Source organism: Leptopilina boulardi, unplaced genomic scaffold (assembly GCF_019393585.1).
Source record: "Leptopilina boulardi isolate dan_hultmark-lab unplaced genomic scaffold, ZJU_Lbou_2.1 LbouV2_1, whole genome shotgun sequence".
Classification (NCBI taxonomy): domain Eukaryota; kingdom Metazoa; phylum Arthropoda; class Insecta; order Hymenoptera; family Figitidae; genus Leptopilina; species Leptopilina boulardi.
In genome coordinates, this window is record NW_026137640.1 from 617,520 (window position 1) to 640,252 (window position 22,733).

General features: G+C 23.8%; 5 protein-coding genes across 5 annotated transcripts; 2 read left to right on the plus strand and 3 right to left on the minus strand.

Annotated features, from left to right (window-relative positions):
* Window positions 1–473: 473 nt before the first annotated feature.
* On the minus strand, window positions 474–7,902 carry LOC127291027 (REST corepressor 3). Its single transcript, XM_051319917.1, has 9 exons — window positions 7,646–7,902; window positions 6,347–6,415; window positions 5,762–5,836; window positions 5,469–5,683; window positions 5,034–5,216; window positions 3,302–3,390; window positions 2,672–2,846; window positions 2,035–2,349; window positions 474–1,934 (listed from the first exon to the last, which is right to left on the minus strand). Exons 1-9 carry the CDS (start codon window positions 7,746–7,748, stop codon window positions 1,845–1,847), a joined length of 1,314 nt encoding a protein of 437 aa, XP_051175874.1. The 5' UTR covers window positions 7,749–7,902; the 3' UTR covers window positions 474–1,844.
* Window positions 7,903–8,673: 771 nt separating this feature from the next.
* On the plus strand, window positions 8,674–11,577 carry LOC127291010 (GPI mannosyltransferase 4). Its single transcript, XM_051319894.1, has 4 exons — window positions 8,674–8,938; window positions 9,064–9,464; window positions 9,538–10,076; window positions 10,152–11,577. Exons 1-4 carry the CDS (start codon window positions 8,728–8,730, stop codon window positions 11,026–11,028), a joined length of 2,028 nt encoding a protein of 675 aa, XP_051175851.1. The 5' UTR covers window positions 8,674–8,727; the 3' UTR covers window positions 11,029–11,577.
* Window positions 11,457–13,190, minus strand: LOC127291036 (ubiquitin domain-containing protein UBFD1-like). The gene is made up of 5 exons (XM_051319930.1): window positions 13,009–13,190; window positions 12,287–12,646; window positions 12,033–12,223; window positions 11,765–11,953; window positions 11,457–11,669 (listed from the first exon to the last, which is right to left on the minus strand). Exons 1-5 carry the CDS (start codon window positions 13,019–13,021, stop codon window positions 11,559–11,561), a joined length of 864 nt encoding a protein of 287 aa, XP_051175887.1. The 5' UTR covers window positions 13,022–13,190; the 3' UTR covers window positions 11,457–11,558.
* Window positions 13,191–14,031: 841 nt separating this feature from the next.
* Window positions 14,032–19,538, plus strand: LOC127291018 (ubiquitin-associated domain-containing protein 1). Its single transcript, XM_051319907.1, has 9 exons — window positions 14,032–14,303; window positions 14,687–14,874; window positions 14,950–15,143; window positions 15,210–15,370; window positions 15,433–15,644; window positions 15,745–15,863; window positions 15,945–16,132; window positions 16,250–16,388; window positions 16,560–19,538. Exons 2-9 carry the CDS (start codon window positions 14,696–14,698, stop codon window positions 16,697–16,699), a joined length of 1,332 nt encoding a protein of 443 aa, XP_051175864.1. The 5' UTR covers window positions 14,032–14,303; window positions 14,687–14,695; the 3' UTR covers window positions 16,700–19,538.
* On the minus strand, window positions 19,058–21,076 carry LOC127291042 (SUMO-conjugating enzyme UBC9-B). The gene is made up of 5 exons (XM_051319944.1): window positions 20,915–21,076; window positions 20,760–20,829; window positions 20,159–20,242; window positions 19,626–19,888; window positions 19,058–19,537 (listed from the first exon to the last, which is right to left on the minus strand). The coding sequence occupies exons 2-5, from the start codon at window positions 20,823–20,825 to the stop codon at window positions 19,471–19,473; spliced, it is 480 nt and encodes a 159-aa protein (XP_051175901.1). The 5' UTR covers window positions 20,826–20,829; window positions 20,915–21,076; the 3' UTR covers window positions 19,058–19,470.
* Between the last annotated feature and the right edge of the window lie 1,657 nt (window positions 21,077–22,733).

Genomic DNA, 22,733 nt, shown 5'->3' on the forward strand with positions numbered 1-22,733 from the left:
GGTATAAAAAAAAATTGTTTTCATCGATAAACATTTGTTTTATCGAGAAATAGATATAATTATTGTAATAATCGACAAATGCCTAAAGAATAGTTTTCTTTTTTTTTTCTATTTAACTTTTAAAGACATAGATGTACCCATTTGAGGCAAACACCCTTTATTCGCATGGATTCAATAAATGCTATTGTTTCAATTGTTGAATACAATATTGAAAAAAGATTATTTTTAAAAATATTTTTTTATATATATATATATATTTGATAGATAAAAAAAAACAAAAATTCTACCTTACGAGAAAAGTAGATGTATTATCTATTGCAAATGAAACAGTAGCTTACAATTTTTGGAATCCATTTTAGGTATTAATGAGATATAAAATATTACATGCTAAAGATACTTATTTTTAAGGGGAGAGGGGAGGAGCAGAATTGGGTACAATTTTGCACCTCAAACAACACTTAGAAGGAATAATATACTTTTTGTAATTTTATTACACGACTTAAAAAGTAATTCTACTTATATTCACAAGGTTTACTTTCGATATTTGTTCATTTCTCCTCAAAATTTTCAGATTTTTCACATTTAATTCCCCCTTTTATTTTTATTTTTGCCAAAATCTACACATAAATATATATTTATATAGAATGTGAAATTAACAAAAATTTTTGCATCCTCTAACTTACATAATAAAATTTCTTCTATATATTGCAAAAAAAAATAAAGGGATCTGAAAAATAATTTGAGGCTAAATGATACATTATCATTTTTTTTTTACGATTGATGATTCTCACACATTAAAAAACAATCATGTTGAACCACTAATATATAATATTTTATCTCCATTAAATTTCTAAACTTTTGGTTTTTTTTTTTTTTTGTTTTTTAAAGGTTATGCCAAAAAATTATACTAGTCGATTACATTTTTTTTTCTCTTTGTTAAACATCACTGCGTTAGAAGTAATTTTTGAGTATGTTTTATGACAATCTCGTTCATAATTCTTAAAATCTTGTAGAATATACATTTTAAGAGGACACACCAATATAATTCGTCATTATGAATTTTGAAAAATAATTTTTTTATATTCGTCAAATTTTATAAAATTTATTATTCTTTTTTTATAGTTAATTACTATATTAATAATAATATAATTGTAATATTACAATAATTTTTGATAATATCACAAAAATAAGAAATAATATTAAATAAGTCAATGCTAATAGAAAAAAATCCAAGAAAATGAAATTCTAGATTTTTGTACAAAATGGAGTGGCCTCTTAAAAAAATACTTTAAATTATCTCTTGCAATCTCAAATTTTAATGTTTCATAATAATTTTACAGAAGATAAAAATTTTAACTATCTTGAAATAGAAACAGGTATTTAAACAAGTTAAATATAAAGATTATTATAACATAAATAAAAGAATATATTCAAATTGCTTTTTTAAAAAAATGGATCTTAAATGTGATATTCAGAAATATTAGAAAATTATATTGCATCAATTTGAATATAAATTCTCTATCATAATTGTAATATTTTTTCTTCTTTTATTAAGATTAAAAATTCTTGTAACATTTCTTCAATCATAATATAAGAGTTGTAATTGTAGTCAATTATATGATGTTTCCAAATTTAAAGAAAAAAAAAAACAATAAAGATGACAATAATAGCTACATTTATGTGAAAGGTAATCTTTCATAAATAGCTTTCCACGTGGTGCTACATAAAAATTCAAAAGTAGACTTACATGCACAGCAGAAGCTCTCAGATAAAATAATTATTTTATATACTTAAATTTAAATCGATTTCTCATATTTAAAAGAATTCGAAATATAATTTATTTGTTATTTTGTTGATGGATTTACTCCACTAGAAGATTTTGCTTTTTGGGATGTTTCTGCTGTTTCATTATTTGAAAATTGATCGACTTCCATCTGTAAATAAAAAGAAAATTTTAGTATAAAAATAAAACAATTTTTTTTTCAGTTACAAAATTTTTATAAAAAAAAAAAAAAAACAACATGAAAAATTCACCTTCTCCTCTTTTTCGTCATCGATTAAAATTGGACCATTTTCTGCCTCATATTCTTTAAGCACTGTATCAAGATTATACCTTCTCTTATAGTTTACAAAAAAGGATCTTAAATGTGATTCATTTTTCGTTCCAATTACATCTGCAATTGCTGCAAAATCTTTGCCATATTTCCTAACACCTTGAACGGCCAATAATAATTCATCATTTGTCCATCGTGCATTTATGCGATTTGTAACTTCTGGTGGTCGTAAATCATCAATTCCGTCTGTTGTTTTACGTTTCAATGCACTGACTTGCTGTTTATTTGACTGAATCTGTTTTGTAAATACAATTATTTATCTTTTATTAATTTTTGTGCAAAAAATACTGAATTATTTTATAATTTTTTTTTTTTAAGACTTATATTTAGACCTTAATAATAATATTGCTCTGATATCCCATTTTTGTCCACCGATATTGAATGTCTTTTTTTTCAAATTTCACAATTTTTGTTTTTTAAAATTATTAATTTTTAAAAATTAATTTCTTTAATTTAAAATATTTCAAAGAATTGCTTTCTTTATTGCGAAAAAATTAATCCCCGTGACTTTTATATATATAAAAAAAAAACAACCGTTTACACATATTATAACGTACTTGTCGTTTGAGACTAACGATTTCTGTTTCAATTGCTTGCAGACTGTTGTTGGTTTGATTCGGTTGACCTGCTAATGCTGCCAAATCGTCATGATTAACTACCAGTCCACGTGGAGGTTTTCTTTTGTTTGTACGACCTGGCATAGAACTCAATGGCCTTGCGACACCGGTGCGCCTAAATTATCAAGTAAGTTATTCTCCATCAATTTCGCCTTTTACAAAAAAAAAAATAAAAAAAAGAAAAATAAATAAATAACAAAAATTTTCTCCCTATTTTATGAGTCATTTTCAAATAACTAAAAAAATATCGAAAAAAAATTATGTAAAAATAAAATATCAAAGCTCATAAAAATTATATTTCTACATTATCAAATATTTTTCAATTAAATTTTGAAAAAAAAAAAGTAATTTGTAAACATTTTCTGTTAATTAACTTGGAAAAATTAAAGTCTCTTTTTTTTTATTAATTAACTTTTTTTCTCCAATTTATACAAAATTGACGATAATTTTTACCAAAAAAAAAAAAGAAAAATTTCAAATTACTTGAAAAAGACCCACATATTAATTAAAAAAAGAAATGAACAAAAATTTTTTTTTCTTATTAACAAAGATTTAGTTAAATTCACTGACCTCCAGTGCAGATAGCAGCTATGACACGCGTGTCCCTTGGGTGTAGAACGAACGCTATGACAAGCAACGCCGCAGTTGCTACACGACCCCTATAACACATAACACCCTTTATTTTTAACTCGCTTTTTTTACCTCATTTTGTTAACATTTTATATTTAACAAAATTACAATAAATAAAGGGAATAAAAAAAAATTTCACAGTAAAAAATAATTTAAAAAAAAATTTTATTATGATTTTTAATTATATAAAGCATTCTAAACAAGTGCAATAAAAAAAAATTATTTTCAAGGCTAGTATAATTCTGAACGATTTTTTTTTTAAATCTACATATATAAATTAAAATTAATTGTAATCGCTTTTTTTTTTTTAATGAAATATTTGTTAACGAAATGAAATAAAAAAGGATGGGTGTCAATAAGGGTATTATGCGGACTCCATTCAACTCCCAGAGACTATATTTAAATTTTCCTCTCTCCTAATAAACGACATTTTTATATAATCACACGAAACGTCAAATTTTAACTACGAATTTTTTTTTGTACCATTTTTTCTTATATTTTAAAATAATAATAAAAAAAAAATTATAAAATATTTATATGATATAAAAGAAAAACGAAATCCGTTTTTGAGACCAAGAATGGCCTTATTGACACCCCAAGTGTAATAAGAGGAAAAATGGCCATATTAATGTGTTTTTAGGATTTCGTTAAATTATATAAAAGTCAGGGATTCGTTAAATTAATTTACCAATGGAAAAATCGATTAAAAAAAATAAATTTAATCGCTTTTTTTCCAAATATAATTTGCCTCGTTATTTTTGTTTATCGCGTGAAACACGATTAATTATTATTTATTGGTGGCTAAATAAATAAAAAGTAAAACCCTTAAATCGCATAGGAAATTAAGGAGACTTTAAAAAAAGAAAAAATTATTAATTGCAAACGAAACATTTATAAGAAACTTTCTGTGAAGTTTTATTTTGTGACGTAGAACAAAAATAATAAATCAAATAATAATAATAATAATAATATATATAATTTACAAAATATTTCTTAACATTTACTCATTGCTATTATTATTTGTCATATTTTTATTAATAAAACAATAAAATCTACTATTGCTGAATATAGGGCGCGACATAATTTTCTATATTCTCTTTTTTTTTCCTATCGTGACCTTTCAATATCGTGAATAAGACCAATGTTTATTTAAAAATTTGCATTTAAATGAAATTTTTTTATTTCTATTTGTCTTTGTCTATGCATTATTATAAATATCGAAATAATAATTTTTGTTTTAAAAGAATTGATTTCAGAGCAATATTTGCAATTTTGTTTTGTCTTAAATAATCGTGTGTCAAAATTAAAAATGGTCATTCTTATGATTATCAAAGTATTTCTATATAATAGTCAATTATATAAATAATTGATAGTATCTCAACTAAATAAAAATGTCAGTAATTATATATACATGTATGATTTTAAAAAAAATCACAGATCTAAATTGTGTAACAAAATTAATGACAAAAATATTTTTTTTTTCATAAATTTTTCTCGCAGTCTTTAACGTACAAAATAAATAAATAAATATATATATATATATATATATATATATAAATTTATTTATTTATTTGTTTTATTCACCTTTTTTACGTGTCAAAGGCAAATATATTTTGTGAACAAAAATTAGAATAAATCTTATTAGACACTAAATAATATGTAATGATCTTACTTTTTCTTCAGACTCACTATCCGTGTTGGAACCAAGTTCACTGCCATTTTCACTACCATTTTCTCCTTCTTTACCACTATTTGTTAGTTTTCGTGCTTGTCTATCCATCAACGATGTCCTAGTTCGTGTTTTCTTCCAACTGTAGTAATACTTTACTAAACTTGCAATTGATTTGTCAGGAAGCTGTAACAATGGATTAAAATTTGAGAATTTTTTTTTTTTTAATCTCTTCTAAATTATAGAAATATTAACTGAATTAATTACATATTATAATTATTACAATTTTACTAATATTTTTTAATATTTTAAAATATCAAAATTAATTGATTTACATAGAAAAAAAAATTAATTTAAATTAGTTTTCAATAAATGTTTTTAAAAATTAAAATAGTTGTACGCAAAAAATAAAAGAAAAAAAAAAAAATTATATCTCACCATTTGTCGAATGCGATGAAAACTTTTACCATGAAATTGAAAAGCCTGTTCAAATAAAACTTTATCCTCAACTGTCCATTCATCAGGAAATGGAGTAAAATTTGCTAAGTCCAACACTGCACGTTCTAAATTATGTTTATGCCAGAATAGCATACCTAAAGCTTGCTCTCCATTATAACCATATTTTTCTTTTGCTAATATTATATATTCATCCACTAAAAGCAAAAAGAAAAATAATATATTATTATTATTATTTATAGAACATTAAATTTTTTAAATCTTTTGATAATTACATTTATGATCGGGTATTTCGGCAGTCGGTGACCAAACAAGTAAGGCTCTATCAGGACATTGATCTAATCGTCTCTCTAAAAAAAAAACGCATTTTATTTCTCAATTTATTAATAAATTTATTAAACATTAATTAATTAATTAAATTCAAGTAAATAAAATTTAAAGAGAATCAACCAAAATATCATAGCAGATGATTAAAAAAAAAAAAAAAAAAAAAAAAAAAAAAAAAAAAAAATGCAAAATAAATTTCTAACAAAATTTTATTTGAAATTATTATTTGTGAATGATTATAAATTTTGTATAATCGTTCATGAAAAAACGGGAGCGCCGCCATTTCTTCAACATGAAGCGCGCGAATATTTGAATTATTTTATCTTATTATTAATAAAAAAAAAAAATTATTTTAAATTTTCATCTTATTAAACGGTTTTTTGTTAATTGACAAATATTTAAATTCTAATATCCTTTATGTTTTTATTTTGTTTGATCTCTCTTTAATCGAAATAATTATATTAAAAGATTATAATTAAGAAAAAAAATTATATTTAATAAGAAATTGTTAAGAAAATTTAGTCATTAATTACCATTGAGTGGAATAAATTCCGGAACTATAACTTGATAATCTCGACCAACGCGAATTTTTTCCGCAGGAACTGTAGAGAAAAATTGATTTAAAATAAAAGAATAAATATTTTATATATAATTTTTAATTAATAAATAAAATAATGTTCTATACAACTTGAATGCAAATTGTTTTGATAAAAACTATTACATTTTTCACTGTGATTTACTATTTTAAAATTATTTAATCTTGTCTTTGTTAAAATAGTTAAATTTAATTAAAAATATTTTTTATGAGGGGCCTTTAGAATATTAATGTTGATTTTACGCACAATAAAATACGTGTATTTTAAGATTATATACATTTAAATGAAATTTTCATATCTAAGGATATGAGTTGTATTTTTTTTTTTTTTTTTTGCTTGAATAATAGAATTTTACGCTGGAAAAAAAATTTGATTTCAATTCAGTAATAAATTTCCCCATAAATATTTTTGTTAATTATCAAATGAATTTCTTTATGTTTTATATCTCTAAAAAAAAATGAACAATGAATATTGTCTCTAATTTTGATAGTAAATTTACTATATTTACTGATGAAATATTTTGCTGTTACTGTTAATTATTTTTTTTTTTTTTTTAATTATAACATTCAAATTCATATTATTCTTATAATTTTTGATAGAAATGTTCATCTTTGTGATATATTTTCTTAAAAATAGAAATTATAACCTGTAGATATTATAAAGCATACAATGGATTTATCGAGAACGTTTTGAGTTTGTCATCTAGTTCATGTGCGTAACAACAGTTTGAATCGCAACACATTCCAGATGAGCTAAAATAAAGAATCAATAAAAATCCATTTTTTACCAAAACGAACAAAATTTATTAATATTAAATATTTTAAAATTGTTTTTGTTTATTTAAAAAAAAATTTATAGCGCAAAATTACATAACAATTATTTGTTAAAAAATATATTTCAAAAAAAAAAAAAAATAAATTAACTAAAAATAACTGTCTTAATTTTTGTTTGAAAAAGAAAATAATTTTTAAAATGAAATAAAGGGAAAAGTAATATTAAAATTAATATCTTACTACAAGTGAATGTGATGTGATATTTTTTTCAAATTCTGTAGTATATACTAAAAACTTGAAAATTTCATAATATTGGATTTTTGAAAAATATATTGCTATTGTAAGATATAATTTTATATAATATTTCATGTTGCAGTATAATAAAAGTAATGAAACTATTAAGAATTTTTGTAATCTAAAGATAATGTACACAAGCATAGAACTTAAATTTTCAAATACAAACCTCCGTCTTCATCGCTGGAAGAATCAGTTTGCCCATTAGGACTAGGACCTCTTGATCTTCGTCCATTTCGTAGACTTTCTGAATTTCTTTCCGCTAATACCATTTCTCCGTTGATTTAACTTTTCTTTAAGGAAAAGATAAGAATATTAAAAAAAAAAAACTCTTAAATTTTGAACACCACTTTGAAACTCAACACTCGCTACCAAGCCACAGCTTTCACACTCCAACACTCGTCAAATAGACTACAAATTCTCAAACTGTGCTCCGCAACACTGTAGCGAAAGTATATAAATGGCGCTGCGGACGATTAATCAGGGATGGGAAGTAATTATCAATATCATATTTATTAAAATTTTAATTTTTACAACTTACCATCAAATTTTTATGATAGATTCTACTATTGTTTAAATTTTAAATTATAAAATAAGTAAATATATTTACTTTTTATAATTTAAATTAAGTTTTCCACGTAAAAATAGATTTTATTCAAATGTTGCAACTCAACCCTGTCAAATGTCAATTGCTTATTTTTACGCAACTATTTATTAATGTATATTTCTTTTTGTACCAACAAATAAATATTTGTATATTTCAATATTGAATCTGGTATTATAATCACAAAAACAGATGAAATGAAACTTTGTTTATTGTTTCTGAACCCTGATTAAAAAGTAGGGCGCGTCATGTAATTGATTTTAATAATATTTACATTAAATTCTTAATATGCATATGTTAATTATGAAAAACAATTAATATACAATATGAAAATTCATTATACACAAAGAGTTTGATATCATTTTTTAAAAATTTCAAGTAAAAAATGATTATATTTTGTATCTTATATTACGTTTCCCAACACTGATTAATAGGATTGTTGGTTCAAAATAATTGCAGTAAATGATCTGAAATGTCACATAATCATAAAGGTGATTTTCAATGGATAAAAATATATCCGTCTCTTTCTATCTCATTGCTCTGCAATTTTGTCCAGAAATTGTAGTGGACAAGTCTGATATTTTCACGTCACAACCTTTCTTGCTATCTTAACCCCTAATGTTGTTTTGTTTGGTGGCCGGCTAAAAATGACAAGAAATAAGAAAACAATAGAAAAACAATCAAATATATGGCAAACAAAGTTACTATTTAATAAATATTATAAAAATATTTTATCATATGATGATGCAATAACAGTTTATTGGATATTAGCTAGTATACGCATTTTATTAAATATAATACCTCAAACTGGTTATATTCATCCTGATGAATTTTTCCAAAGTATAGAAATTGTATCAGGTATTTTCTATTGCAATTTATTATTTTTATATATTAAAAATATATTTTTTTATTAAATAAAATGGTTTTTTAAAATAATTTTCAATTTTTTTTTATGTATTTTAATAACTGGTTTCCATTTGTAGGTGATCATTTTGACATCGATGTATATAAACCATGGGAATACAATGTATCTTTTCCTGTACGCAGTATTGTATTTCCTCAAATTACTGTAGGAATTTCGTACTTAATTTTCAAAATTCTAGCTCCTTTTATTTTTTATCTATTTGGAATATCATTAAGAACGCCATATTATCTTTTACTATTTCCTCGTCTTTTAATGTGCAGCATTTCATTTATATCTGATTATTGTCTTTATAAAATTTGTCGTATATGGAATCAGCCTTATAAAGCACGTTTGATAATTCACGCAAGTTCCTATATTATGATGTGTTACATGTCACGTACATTTTCAAATTCAATTGAACTTACGCTTATCTCTTTACTATTATTCTACGTGGCTCGTTGTATGGAATTTTCTAAAAGAGTAAGAAAAATTATATTTGATAAAAATTTTATTTCGAAAATTAATTACATTAATTAATATTAATTTTTTTTAGGTAATTATTGAAGACGATCATTTGTCAGAATATTATGATGCAGCAAAAACAGGTGCTGAACGTACAAAATATTATAAATTACGTTCATCATTGCCATTACATTCATTGAATGATTGTTTTATAATTGCAACATTAACTGTTCTTGGTATTTTCAATCGGCCGACATTTATTGCATTTGCATTATCACCAATATTTTTTTGGCTTAATAGAGGACTTGGTTCAAAGAGTATTGGTTTTTTAGATTTTCACATTAGAATTTTTATATTCATTATTTATGGAATTCCAACTGTTTTATTTTGTATATTTATCGATAGCTTTTATTATGGCTATTGGACAATTGGCGAAATATTAAATATTGATATTAGTATGAATAATTTTGTAGTAACACCAGTTAATTTCATTAAATATAATGCCATTGTTAAAAATCTCGAACAACATGGATTACATTCAAGATTTTTACATGTTTTAATAAATATACCATTATTGTTTAATGTTCTTGGAATTATGGGACTTTTCTTGTTTGGAAAAATGTTGTACAGGTATATTTATATATATTTTATTTTTTTCATTAATATGGAAAGAATTAGTTAAGAATAGTATTTTTTCTATTTTAGAGCTCTAAAAGGTCGATGGTTGGAGCTTCCTCGTGTTAATAACATCAATGGCTTAATGATGTCATCTTTTATCGTTCCTGTTTTACTGTTGTCAATTTTTCCCCATCAAGAGCCACGATTTATAATTCCAATATTATTACCACTAGTGTTTCTATGTACACCATATTTAAAAAATAATTTAGATAAAGTGCCTTCCAGACAGAATAATTATGGAAAACAGAAAGAGATAAAAAAACATAGAAATGGTATTGGAAAATTGGAATTAATTTGGTATATATTTAATATTATATTTACGATATTTTATGGTTTTGTTCATCAAGCCGGTGTTTTGCCATTAACATCACATTTTGCATTTGAATTAAAAGTTAAACCACAATTAACACATATTCATGTATTTACAACTTCAACATATCCAATACCAACTGGATTATTACATTTGAAAAATACACATAAAACATATATAAGTGGTGAAAAATATAAATATAAATTAAAACAAGATTTTTATCTTTATGAAATGGGTAATAAAAATATTGATTATGTTTATGAGAAAATTTTCTCAAAACTTAATGAATGTAAAGAAATTTTAAAAACTAAAAATATCCCCTGTAGAATTTATTATGCTCTTCCAAAAAATATGTTAAATGAATTGGAAGAATATAAAAACAAAAATAATAGCTTTAAATTAAATTATACTTTAGTTAAAACATTTTATCCTCATATAACAACGGAAAAATTACCATTATTATCAACATATTCAACATGTACAAATTTAGAACAATTAATTTCATGTGTTAAGCATTTAGTACATAATAATGTGAAAAATTTATTTATATTTTTATATCAATTTCAACTGTTACTGTTGAAAATAGAAAACTGACTTCAAATTCACAAAAAAAATATTTAATTTCCTTAAATCTGGATTTTTTTTTTTATGTTAAAAAAAGGCAGTTACTTTTTTTTTATAATTTATTAATTATACAAATAATTACAAATAATTTATTGTAGATTAGATTACGTTTCTTAGTCAGATTAGTTTCAAACTATAATCATAAACAAGACTGTTTCTTTTTATAGTTGACAAAACAGTTTTTTGCAAAAACAAAAGAAACGTGAATATTTTTTAAAATAATTTTTTTTTGTTTCAAAAACAAAACGGTACAATATAAATCAATTTTACCTTAAAATGTACTGATTCTTTTTTTTTTAGTACATTTTTCAGGTATAGATCGATAAAATAGAAATAAATCGCAACCGATTCTACATAATATAAATTTAATACGCAATAAGTTAATATTTCAATTATCGTTTTATGCATGACTAGGACAGTCCTTTATCTCGATGTATACATCTTTTTTTTTTTTTTTTACCCTTAATATGTTACGATATGAAATATTTATGAAAATTCAATCAAAAATAGCACCATTTACCAAGAATTGCATCTTTGATAGCTGATATGTATTGTGCGGGAACCCAATATATCCAGTACCTTGATGCTTCGGTAGGACCTAGTTGAATAGCCTGTAGGAAACAATAATTAATAATTTTAAATTAATTTTTTGGATAAATTTTAAAAACCATTTTTTTAATCAATTTTGAGTGAAAATTTTAAATACCATTATGTGATATTCTGGATGATCGTGAATTGGTTCACTGTGAACACCTTTTATCGAATTCATTGAAATTTTTTCAGTCCTTTCTTTTGTGCCAATCCATAATTGGTCATTTTCTAATTTAAATGTCAATCTTACTTTACCGCCTGATTTATTAAGCATTCCAGCCAATGGGACATCAGGCAAAGGCTCCTGTAAAACATTAATAAATTCAATTAAATAAGCGTGAAAAAATTAATTAACAAAAAAAAATTATTTTTTAAATGTAAACCTTAGAATCTAAAATTCCGGGCATTGCATCCTCAGGAATACCCTTATCTAAAACTTTTCGATGTAATTTTTGTTGCGACAATGGTTCTTTACTTGAAGCACTTGTAGATTCATCAGCAAATTCATGTTTTGTTGGAATTGTCACAGCCAAAACATCGTCCAATTTAGAACCAACTATCATAACTTTAGCACCTGTTAAAAAAAAAATTAATTTTTAATTTAATAAACCTTATTTTCTTTTATTTTCTTTTTTACCTTTAACTATTCCTAAACTTTTCAATGTTTGATTGTCCTTGGCTAAACCTTTGAACATCACTTTTTGCATAGCTTCAGGTACGGATATTATATTTTGAAGATAGTGTTTCAATTCCAATACTGTACCATCCGGTTGAAAATTGACATTAATCTTTTGCTTGTTATAAATAACTTTGAAGTCTATGTTCTCTTCCGATTTATTATCTGAGGTAGTTGCAGTAGCATCTTGTGCTTTTATTGTATTATCAATACACGTGTCAAATGTATTATTTGACGAATTGTCATTAGTTTTTTCATTTGTTATTACTTCAGAAGAGGGACTTGAATTACAATTGTCATTAGTATCACTCTTGGTCGTATCTAAAAGTAGAAAATTGTTTATTTTAACAATAAAAAATTTATTTTTGAAAAAGGTAAAAAAAAATTGAAAAACTTTAGGTTATATAGTATGACAACACTTTTCTTTCTCTTATTTTTTAAAATATAACATTTTTACATACAAAGAATAGTCAATCGATTCTTTCAAGTCTCAAATAAGTAAAGAAAAAAAAATTGTAGAATTCCTAATTGAAAACTAATTAAAAAAATTAATAAATTATAAACTATTGTAAATACATGCATAAATGTCAATAATATGATAAAAATAGTTTAGACAATTGAAATGATTTAAAACATTTTTATTATATTAACAAATATATAATAATTATATAAAAATTATAAACCTTGATACTCCATTGCGTGCAGAATTCAATATTCATAGGTAAATAACAAAGTAAATTTTTTACAAGCTGTTCGTTAATTTAAATTGTCAATTCAATTTATTTAAAAAGGTTAGAAACAATGATCAACGATTCTTTGGGAAAATATTTTCTTTTTCTCTCATATGTATATATACACACACATATATAAACACATTAAGAAATGATCACGTGATCATTTTTTTACGCCACGGTTGTTAAAAAAAATAAACTACAGTGGTAGGAGTGGAATTATTTTTTGATTATAATTTTGTTTCTATAATTGTCCACAGCGCCACAATCGTATAGGTGATAGTAAAGGACAAATAATATTCCATTTCTTTCTAACTCATTATTCACGAACACAAATGTAAAGGTGCTTATATACCTCAAATTTCGATCAGATGAACATTATTTCTGGACCGTGAAAATGCGTGAAAAGTCATTTTCACGGCGGGTATTTTTGAATTGTTTTAAACAAAAAATGTTTTTTTTTAAGAAATATAATATTAAATAATTGGTTAAATATGTAAGAACACTTTAAAATAGTAACAGAAAGATGATTTGATTGAAAAATTTAGCATATTTTGCTTAAAAACGTTTTCTGCTGCAAGAAAGTGTAAAATGACAATGTTTGTGAAATGGTTTGTACAGTGCTCACAAGGAAGAAGCACTGTACAAACCATTTCACAAACATCGTCATTTTACATTTTCTTGTAGCAGAAAACGTTTTTAAGCAAAATATGCTAAATTTTTCAATCAAATCATCTTTCTATTACTATTTTAAAGTGTTCTTACATATTTAACCAATTATTTAATATTATATTTCTTAAAAAAAACATTTTTTGTTTAAAACAATTCAAAAATACCCGCCGTGAAAATGACTTTTCACGCATTTTCACGGTCCAGACATCTGATCGAAATTTGAGGTATAAAAGCACCTTAAATGTACCCTAAGGATTAATATTTTTATTCAGCGAAATCTATAGGAATTTTTTTGAACCACATTTTGTGTAACAAAAAAAAAAAAAAAATATGTCAGCTGCAGTCAGCTGTCATGTCATTTCGTCAATTTTCTGTCAAAAATTCTCATTTCTGACAAGAAGATTAAAACATAACCAAAAATGAAGCAAAAATTGACCTTTTGTGATATTTGTCTATAACAATTATGAAAGTTTTTCACGTTTTAGTAATTTATTTCAAAATATTTTAAAGGTTAACTATGACCAAATTATGGTCAAATACAACAATAAATTTTTGCCTGTAGTCTTTATAACAAGGTACAATTAATTATTCACATATTCTATCTATCTCTCTCTCTCAAAAAAAAGGTATACTTTTCTCTTTTATCAAATATTTATCTTTAGAGAAATTGTTAATTTTTCTTTTCTTTTAAGGGGTTTAATTTAAAATGTATTTGTTTTTGTATTGAATAACTTTTTATTACTCCAATAAGAATATTTTAAATATATACGAAAAAAAATTTGTTTTTAAATAAATTTCAGTTAGGGAAATAAATATAAATATAGAATCAAATTAAAATATTTAGAGGAATATTAATCCAAATGATTCTAATTTTTTATTCCAAATTAGTAAGAGTTTTTTTTTTTACCAAAAAATTATATGTAAATATTAATGTTGAATTTTGCAATTTTTTTTGCAGAATTCTTTAATGTTGCCATGGATACGGGAGCACATTGTGGACGCCTGGCATAGCAGAAAGAGTTCAAGGGCCCAGAGGAGGTCCTTGATTCTTTCTTCCATCAGATCAGGGGTTCCTGACAATCGTAACAACGCAATGCACCTGGCATCGTCCTCAACACTTGAAACTTTTACCATTAAAATAATAAGGTTCCACTTTTTCTTGATAAAATAATTTTGAATTAAATAATGACTTAATAATATTGTAAAAAATTTCACATTTAGTTTGGAAGGATCTGTTTTTGAAACAACAGTAAAACCAGATTTTACAATTGAAAAAGTGAAAACAATTGCAATGAAACATTTTTACGAACAAGATGATTCTAAATCTGCTTCCAATTTTCGTCTCATACATGCAAATAATTTAAAAACACTTGCTGATGATCATAAATTAACTGAAGAAGACTGCCAAAATTTTGGTAAGTTAAATTCTCTCTTTTTTTAAAATTTTTTAAAGAATTTTTAAAAATAGATTTGTTATTTAGATGAGCTTCTATTGTCGGAAGTCAGACCACTTGAAAGTAAAGAAAATTTATCCAAAGAAAATTTAAAAGGACCTACCGAAGACGAAATAATGAATGCAACTGCAAATTTACCAATAAAAAATCCTTCCCGACCTATGCCAAATACAAGTTGTCCAGTTGATGTAAATATCTATTTTTGAAATGTATTTTTTAATATTCATTATTTAATTCTTTTTTTTTTTAGTTTCAGCAAGAGATTCACAAAATTTTAATAACTCTTGTACAAGCATCGGCCAAAATTCTCATGTACAGTCCAGATGCGGATAAATTTTATAAAAATATTAAAGAGAGATTAGAGACAAGATATAAGCCGCCAAGCGATCAGAAAGCTGTTAAATATCTCATGGACATGGGTTTCTCGGAAAATAAAGTCATCAAAGCGTTACGCTTACGAAAGTTAGAATTTTTAAATTTAAATTATTTTTTTTTTTCCAAAAAGAAATGTAAATTTACCAAATATATTTCGACAAAGAATTTATATCGTTTTTCTGTTTAGAATGAATACTGCTGAAGCACTTGAATGGTTAATAGAACATGAAGATGACTCTGACGATGAGGATTTACAATTTCCTGTTCTCGATTTAGATTCATTAATGGCTAATCCCAGTACATCAGGTTTATATTAAATTTCAAAATCAAAATTATATTTTCAATTTTGCTTAAAATTTAATTTTATCCTTTTTTTTCTATTTTCAGACAAAACAGGGTCAGTTGAGCCAAATCTTATTAACATTGTTGCATTAACCTTGGAGAGCTTCCGACAATATAAAAAATTGGAATTTAAACCAACTCCAAAAATAGTACAGTCACTTCAGGAAATGGGATTTGAGGAGAAAAAAATTATTGAAGCACTTAAAGTCACAGGAAACAATCAAGCAAACGCTGTAAGGGAAATTTCTATATAAATAAAAGAAAGCGAAATATTTATTTGAAATTCTTCTAGGAAAAATAATCCTAGAATAGAATCATAAAAATTAAATAATTTTCATTTTTTTTTTTAGTGTGAATGGTTGCTTGGCGAAAGGAGACGAAGTTTACAGGATTTAGACGAAGGAATTAAGCCAGAAGAGCCAATTTATAAAGCAATTATGAGCAATCCTCATATTCAACTTAGTCTCACGAATCCAAAATTTTTACACGGTAAAGTTTTCTTTTAAAGTATTTTTTAAAATTAAAATTTTTCTTTTCAAATAGAATTACAGTAGAATTATTATTTCTCTAATTTAATTATTTCTTTCGATAAAATGATTTTTGTTTTTAAAATACAATTTTTTAAAGAGAATTAAATTAAATATTTCTTTTTTTTTTTAGCTTATTTATCAATTTTGGAAACACCATCATCGACAAATTTATGGATTAACGATCCTGAAGTTTCGCCAGTTCTTAGTCAAATTTTTAAGACATATCACGCAGAAAAACATGCACTTGACATGGGTCGTTTTAATAGCTAACGATTCAAGAAATTGTGTATTTACAGCGTCGATAGAGATTGTCTATATATAAATACATATACATATATATTTTCCGAGAAAATATACTCAAAAAAATAATTTTTTTTTCCAAATTTCTGTGAAAAAAAAACAAATTTTTCTTTTATACATGCGAATACAGAAATTCAGAATATCTTAAAATTAATTTTTATTGAAAAATAAATTCTAAAAGAATTTTCAATCAATTGGAAAATATTGATGAATGAAAATTGAAAAAAAAAAAATTAAAAAGATTTTTTTTCAAATTTAAATCAAATTTAAAGAGAAAAAAAAATCTTTGCTTTTTTTTTTTGAATTTTCTGTAGAAACTTTTTTTATAAAATCAATTTTTAATTGATCAAAATAATTTATATAAAAATTATAATAATTAATTGGTGTCATCTTTTTTTTGGAAATTTATTATTATAGAATCAAAATTGTAAAAATGAATTCGTTAGGAAGGAAACAAAAAACAGTATTTATATATTAAAAAATTATATAGAAAAATTTTGAAATTAAAATTATTCGAAGTTTCTATAAAAATGAAAACTTTGATTTGAGTAAAGAGAGTTGAATTATCAAGAATTGACTTGATTTTTTGGTGTTGCGCTCGTTAATTATTTTATAATAATTAATCGAGCGATAATGTAGACTATCATGTTGTTGACGCTAGTCATTAAAAAAAAGGGAAAAAAATGAAAAAAAAAAAAAAAAAAAAAAAAAATAGTTAATAATTACTTAAGAAATCCGCTACTTTGAGAAATACGTCTAGCTATGCAGGCGTAAATAATAATTTATTGAAAAAAAATCTTTTGCTATATATACCTATGACACTGCTTCTTGTGAATTGCGATTTTTTTTTTGTGATACTATTTATTATACATTTGTTTTTTTTTTAATTTTACATTTATATATTATTTTGTACTTGTAGAAGAGAAAAAAATAGTTGTTTTCTTTAAATCTAAATAGTTATTATTTTTAGGAAGACTGGTTATTTTATAATTATATCAATATGACTTTTGTATTTGGAAAATTTCATATATAGCCGACGTGAAGCGAAGATTTGAGCATGAGCTTTTAAGATTTGGGAGCAATGAAAATTGTAGATATACATATTTATAAATAATTAAATATTTAAAGACTTCTCATTGGATTTTTTTTTATAATTTTAAAATACAATAAAATTTCTAAGTATTTTGTTTTCTAAAACAAATTTGAATAATTTTTCCAATTAAGTTTCTTTTGATGAAATTATATAAAATCAACAAAAATTGGTAAATTATTTTTAAAATATAATGCGTAAAAATAAATTTTAAAAATTTATTTATTGCTTCCATAATAAAGTGATAATTTGATAGTTTCACGTTGAAAAAGAACTGATGCAATAAAAAAAAAAAAAAAAAAAATCAATTTTTTTTCTGAATGTTTGCATTTTTAATGGTTTCAAAAATTATGTATTGTAATATTACATTTTTCGAATTGTTATCATTGCTCATTTGATGTAAAGCACACAAGCAATGCTATGTAATTGAAACTAGACAAAAATATATTTTTTGAGTTGACATTGTCTTTCTTTATTATAATTATATTTTAATTTTTTCGATTTTTTTACGATTTAGTCTTAATTTAAAAAAAAGAACAATATTTTATATAGAGAGTTTATTAAATTGCTTAAGATTTTTATGGTACTTAACAGACATTTAAATAATTTTTCTTAAAAATAAACACTTTCGATCGTAGTTTGTGTTTTTTTTTTTTTTGTCAAATGCAAAATATTAATATTTATATATATATATAAAAAAAAAAGATTTCTTAGGTTTCTAATTTTCCTCATCATTTCGAATTCCTCTTTATTTTCTTTGTCTCATTCAATGGACCAATATCATTTCAACCAATATTTATAAAGAAAATGCCTTTAACTTACATTTATATAAACGTAGGAAAAATATTTACTCCATAGAACAGAGTAAAGATTTCTTTTAAAAACATCATTCTTAAAGGACTATTATTTGACAATATGGAATAATCGCTTACACTAGTTTTATCATGTCTATACTAAATTCTGATCTCTATAACTACACATCCGAGTAATCAGTATTTATTTATTTTATCATTACGATTCATCGCTTTTCTTTGTTCTGTTTATATTTTCACAAAAAAAGAAAAAAAAAAAGCCTATAAATTCGTTGTCAATAAAATCGACAATAATGAATTCGCATTATTCATTATGTGAAAATACTGATCTTACAAACATTGTTATATTTAATAATAAAAGAATGTCCTTCAAAACGAAATTTCCATTTAAAAAGAAAAAAAAAAACAAGTAAAGTGAAAGGCAACTTGTAAAAAAAAATTAATTTAATAGATATCGATTAGATGTCATACATTTTTCTCTGATTTACACTTATAAGAACAAAAGCAATTCGTCAAATTCCCAAGTTTTATTCTTTTTTCTCTAGACAGGAAAAAATTTGTCATTTTCAGCTTATTTTTTGTGTGAATCAGTTTTAAAAAAAAATTATTTCGAGGGAATTTTACAAATTCTTTTTTTTCCGTTATCATAAATAAAAAATAATTGATACTTGAATAAACAATATTGCTTCATCAAATTGGATAATATCACAAACATAAAAAATAATTGTTAATAAAAAAAAAAAATGAAAGAAAAAAAAAAGTACAAGAAGAAATGAGACCCGAGAATTTTATATTCCTGTAAAGCTGAAATGTATATCGATATTTTTTTAGTAGACTAGCTACTCTTGCGGTGCCATCGCTCGCGCTTGAGCTCTTACTCGTTTTTCGTATTCAAGTCGATTTTGACTGAAAATTTTTTAAAAAAAGAAACATTAATTTAATGAAACGAAATTTTGTTTTAAAAAATAATAAATAGTGAAAAAAAATTATTTACCAATAAATTGTATAAGCTTCTGCTTGAGCTGGATCTTTTACATTAGGTTCATTGAGAAGATCTTGAATACCCAAAAGAATTTGTTTAATCGTAATCGCTGGCCTCCAATCTTTTTCTTCATCTAAAAGTGACAAGCAAACTGTTCCCGATGGATATACATTTGGATGGAAGAGAGGTGGTTCAAATTTACATTTTGGTGGACTTGATGGATAATCATCTTTGAAAATCATTCGTAATTTATATAGTCCACCTTCCCATGGTGTCTAAAATAAATAATTTTAAAAATTTATTAAAAATTAAAACAATAAATCATTTGTATGATTCGAAACTAATGAATTGTTTTGAATATTATTTGAATAGTAAATCGTTTATTTACATTTAATTTTAACATTTATTTTTACTTTGTATACAATCGACGTTTAAATGAAAATAAATACAAACTTTCACAAGGATTTAATACAAAGTAACTGTTATTGATTTTGTTTAATACATTTCTATTTCTAAAATTTTTTTTTTAAAAAGAGAAAACTTACCGATTTTTTTCCAGGTATTGCACATTCCCAACTCATTAGATTGAGTGTGCCATCTGGATTTTTTGTCGGACGTGCAACAAATCCCTGTGAAAAAAAGAGAAAAAAAAAAAAAATTAATAAAAATTACAATACACTAGAATCGAAAAAAAAGAATCTAATAGTTCTCAATTAGTCATTTACAAATGAAATTTATTCCATATTACATAAATTTAAAATTTTCATTTGAATATTCAAACAAGTGTAAAACGTTACCAAGAGGAATTTCGCGCAAGTGTCAAAGAGGTTATATTGACAAATTTTTAAATTCTTTAAACTATTTCTAATAAAATTACAACAGAAATTATAAAATAAAGAATAAAATTGTATTTAAATATTCGAGAATTATTCTAAATAGATAAAAATAGTAAAAAGAAGATAATAATTTGTGTTTACAAGCATGTGCATTAATAAAGGACATGCTTTACAACATTCCCACCTGTGAATTGTACAAAATGAAATATGTTACAAAAATAAAAGATATTCAAAAAAAAAAAAAGAAAATATTCAACATTTGAGAAAATAAAAGAAATAAATATTTAGATAATAATAAATAAACACATACGAAAGGATGATCCTTCCTCCACGCCTTCCTTTCCTCTGCGAGTCTAGCTATTGCAATGCCTGACATTGGTCTGGAACAGAAACAACGTAATTTTTTTCAACGAATATTTCACTTGATAAACGCAATTAGATATTTCAATTATTCTCATTAATTACCACTTTTGAAATAAATTTTCCTCTTTTCAAACTTAAAGCACTTTCTGCGCCTAAATTTCATGAAATATTTTTAGCGGCAAAAGCGAAGCAGCGATGCTACCGAAAATTAACTTCGCGTGTTCCTAAATTCCAGAAGAATTTTCCTCTGGTTTTCCACATCACCAGGGTTGGGCATTTAATCACTATTTTTCACAATGGCGTCAGTTTTCCTTTTTTTTTTTAATTTCAATTTATTTTTATGCATAAAAACATGATTATTCTTTCAAAACTTGAGACTATTTGTTAGCCATTCAATTTAAAAATAAATAAAAGTAAAAATAGTTCATTAAAAACATAATATTTCTAAAGTTTATTAAGTTCATTCACATCACAGAGTTTAAAGTCTAGTACACAATGTTAGGACACATAGTTCATTTTTGTATTTATGGACAAAAAACAGTTTTATTTGTAAAATTTGAAATTCACACACTGTAGAAAAGTAATATATTACTAAAAATACGAAGAAATAAAAGTAAACAAATTATTTAATGTAATAATCAAATAACAGCTCAAGGTATTTTACTTACCCAACCGTGCATGAAAAACTCTGATTAAATAGAATTGTAGAACGTCCATAATTAATGACTCATTCCAAAAATTTCACATTTCGGACGTTCTTAGTGAGACACCAGTTGTTCGCCATCTTAGAATAGGTTAGTGGTGCTAATTGACAGTACTGTTTTGAAAAATTAAATAAATATAAAAGACTAATTGTTGTAGTCAATTATTTGTAACAAAGTAATTAGTTGTTTAATTAATTAATCGTTAAATACTTGAGAGGAAAACCCAAGTTTATTGCAACTAATAAAATGAAATATTTGTTTATAACCTAAAATTTGACAGCTGTCAAATCCTTATAAAATTATAAAGAAAGTGATTTTAATAATTAAAATACAAGATTATATTGTAATTTTATATCTGTCTTACATATAAAGTATAATTAAAGACAAGATAAAAAATGTCAAAATTGTAATTGCGTTTTTTTTCGAAATAACTATTTCGCTTTTTGGTAAGTATTTATTAATTTATTCAATTTCTTCTTAGCTATAATTACTATTATATTCTTTAAATATAATTATTTTCTGAAAAGTTACACCCGGTATGCAAGTATATACCCAGTGTATAGAAAGTAATTTTCCGAAATTTAGTTTTGAAATTTTTTTTTTTTTAAATATTAATGACGTTTCACTTTGATGCAACAAAGACATTGAACGTCATTTTCGAATAGAAAAATTTTAGATGTAGATATTTTTAATTTATTAACTATTATTTAAAAAATTATTTTCAAGTACAATTCATTGATAACATGTCGAACATTGACGTTGTTTGTTGATATAAATTAATATTGAACTTCACGACCCACATGCGTCTGTTTTTAGACAAATCATATATATTGGGATAATTTCTTATCTATAATTATAATTATTTTACAAAAAAAAAAATACTTTTGACATTTTCCTTGGATCATACAATTTTTAAATGACAATTATATATGATTTTTGTATATTTTAAATAAGGAATAATTTCTTTTTATATTCTTAATTAGTTTATTATTTAAAAAGACAAAAAAAAATTAAAATTTAATTTCATATTTGAGTAAAAATTATAAATCTATTTTTGAATTTAGAATTTGAAAAATATGTATAAATAAAAAGTATATATATATATATATATATTTAATTAAAATTAATTATTAATCTATAAATATATTTAATTAACTGAAAATCATTTATGACGACATGGATCAGAGGGTAACTCACAAAAACATACGATTCTTGTA

Excerpts from the sequence above, each read along its gene's own strand:
- LOC127291027 (XM_051319917.1), bottom strand. The coding sequence starts at position 7,748 with ATGGTATTAGCGGAAAGAAATTCAGAAAGTCTACGAAATGGACGAAGA. Across the intron at positions 5,684-5,761 it reads CGAAATACCCGATCATAAAT|TGGATGAATATATAATATTA; the intron begins GTAATTATCAAA and ends TTTTGCTTTTAG. Across the intron at positions 2,847-3,301 it reads AGCTGCTATCTGCACTGGAG|GCGCACCGGTGTCGCAAGGC; the intron begins GTCAGTGAATTT and ends TTGATAATTTAG.
- LOC127291010 (XM_051319894.1), top strand. The coding sequence starts at position 8,728 with ATGACAAGAAATAAGAAAACAATAGAAAAACAATCAAATATATGGCAA. Across the intron at positions 8,939-9,063 it reads AAGTATAGAAATTGTATCAG|GTGATCATTTTGACATCGAT; the intron begins GTATTTTCTATT and ends TTCCATTTGTAG. Across the intron at positions 9,465-9,537 it reads GTATGGAATTTTCTAAAAGA|GTAATTATTGAAGACGATCA; the intron begins GTAAGAAAAATT and ends AATTTTTTTTAG.
- LOC127291036 (XM_051319930.1), bottom strand. Across the intron at positions 12,224-12,286 it reads AAGTTTAGGAATAGTTAAAG|GTGCTAAAGTTATGATAGTT; the intron begins GTAAAAAAGAAA and ends TTTTTTTAACAG. Across the intron at positions 11,670-11,764 it reads ATCCAGAATATCACATAATG|GCTATTCAACTAGGTCCTAC; the intron begins GTATTTAAAATT and ends TGTTTCCTACAG.
- LOC127291018 (XM_051319907.1), top strand. The coding sequence starts at position 14,696 with ATGTTGCCATGGATACGGGAGCACATTGTGGACGCCTGGCATAGCAGA. Across the intron at positions 14,875-14,949 it reads TTTACCATTAAAATAATAAG|TTTGGAAGGATCTGTTTTTG; the intron begins GTTCCACTTTTT and ends TTTCACATTTAG. Across the intron at positions 15,371-15,432 it reads ATACAAGTTGTCCAGTTGAT|TTTCAGCAAGAGATTCACAA; the intron begins GTAAATATCTAT and ends TTTTTTTTTTAG.
- LOC127291042 (XM_051319944.1), bottom strand. The coding sequence starts at position 20,825 with ATGTCAGGCATTGCAATAGCTAGACTCGCAGAGGAAAGGAAGGCGTGG. Across the intron at positions 20,243-20,759 it reads GGAGGAAGGATCATCCTTTC|GGATTTGTTGCACGTCCGAC; the intron begins GTATGTGTTTAT and ends TTTTTTTCACAG. Across the intron at positions 19,889-20,158 it reads CAATACCTGGAAAAAAATCG|ACACCATGGGAAGGTGGACT; the intron begins GTAAGTTTTCTC and ends TATTTATTTTAG.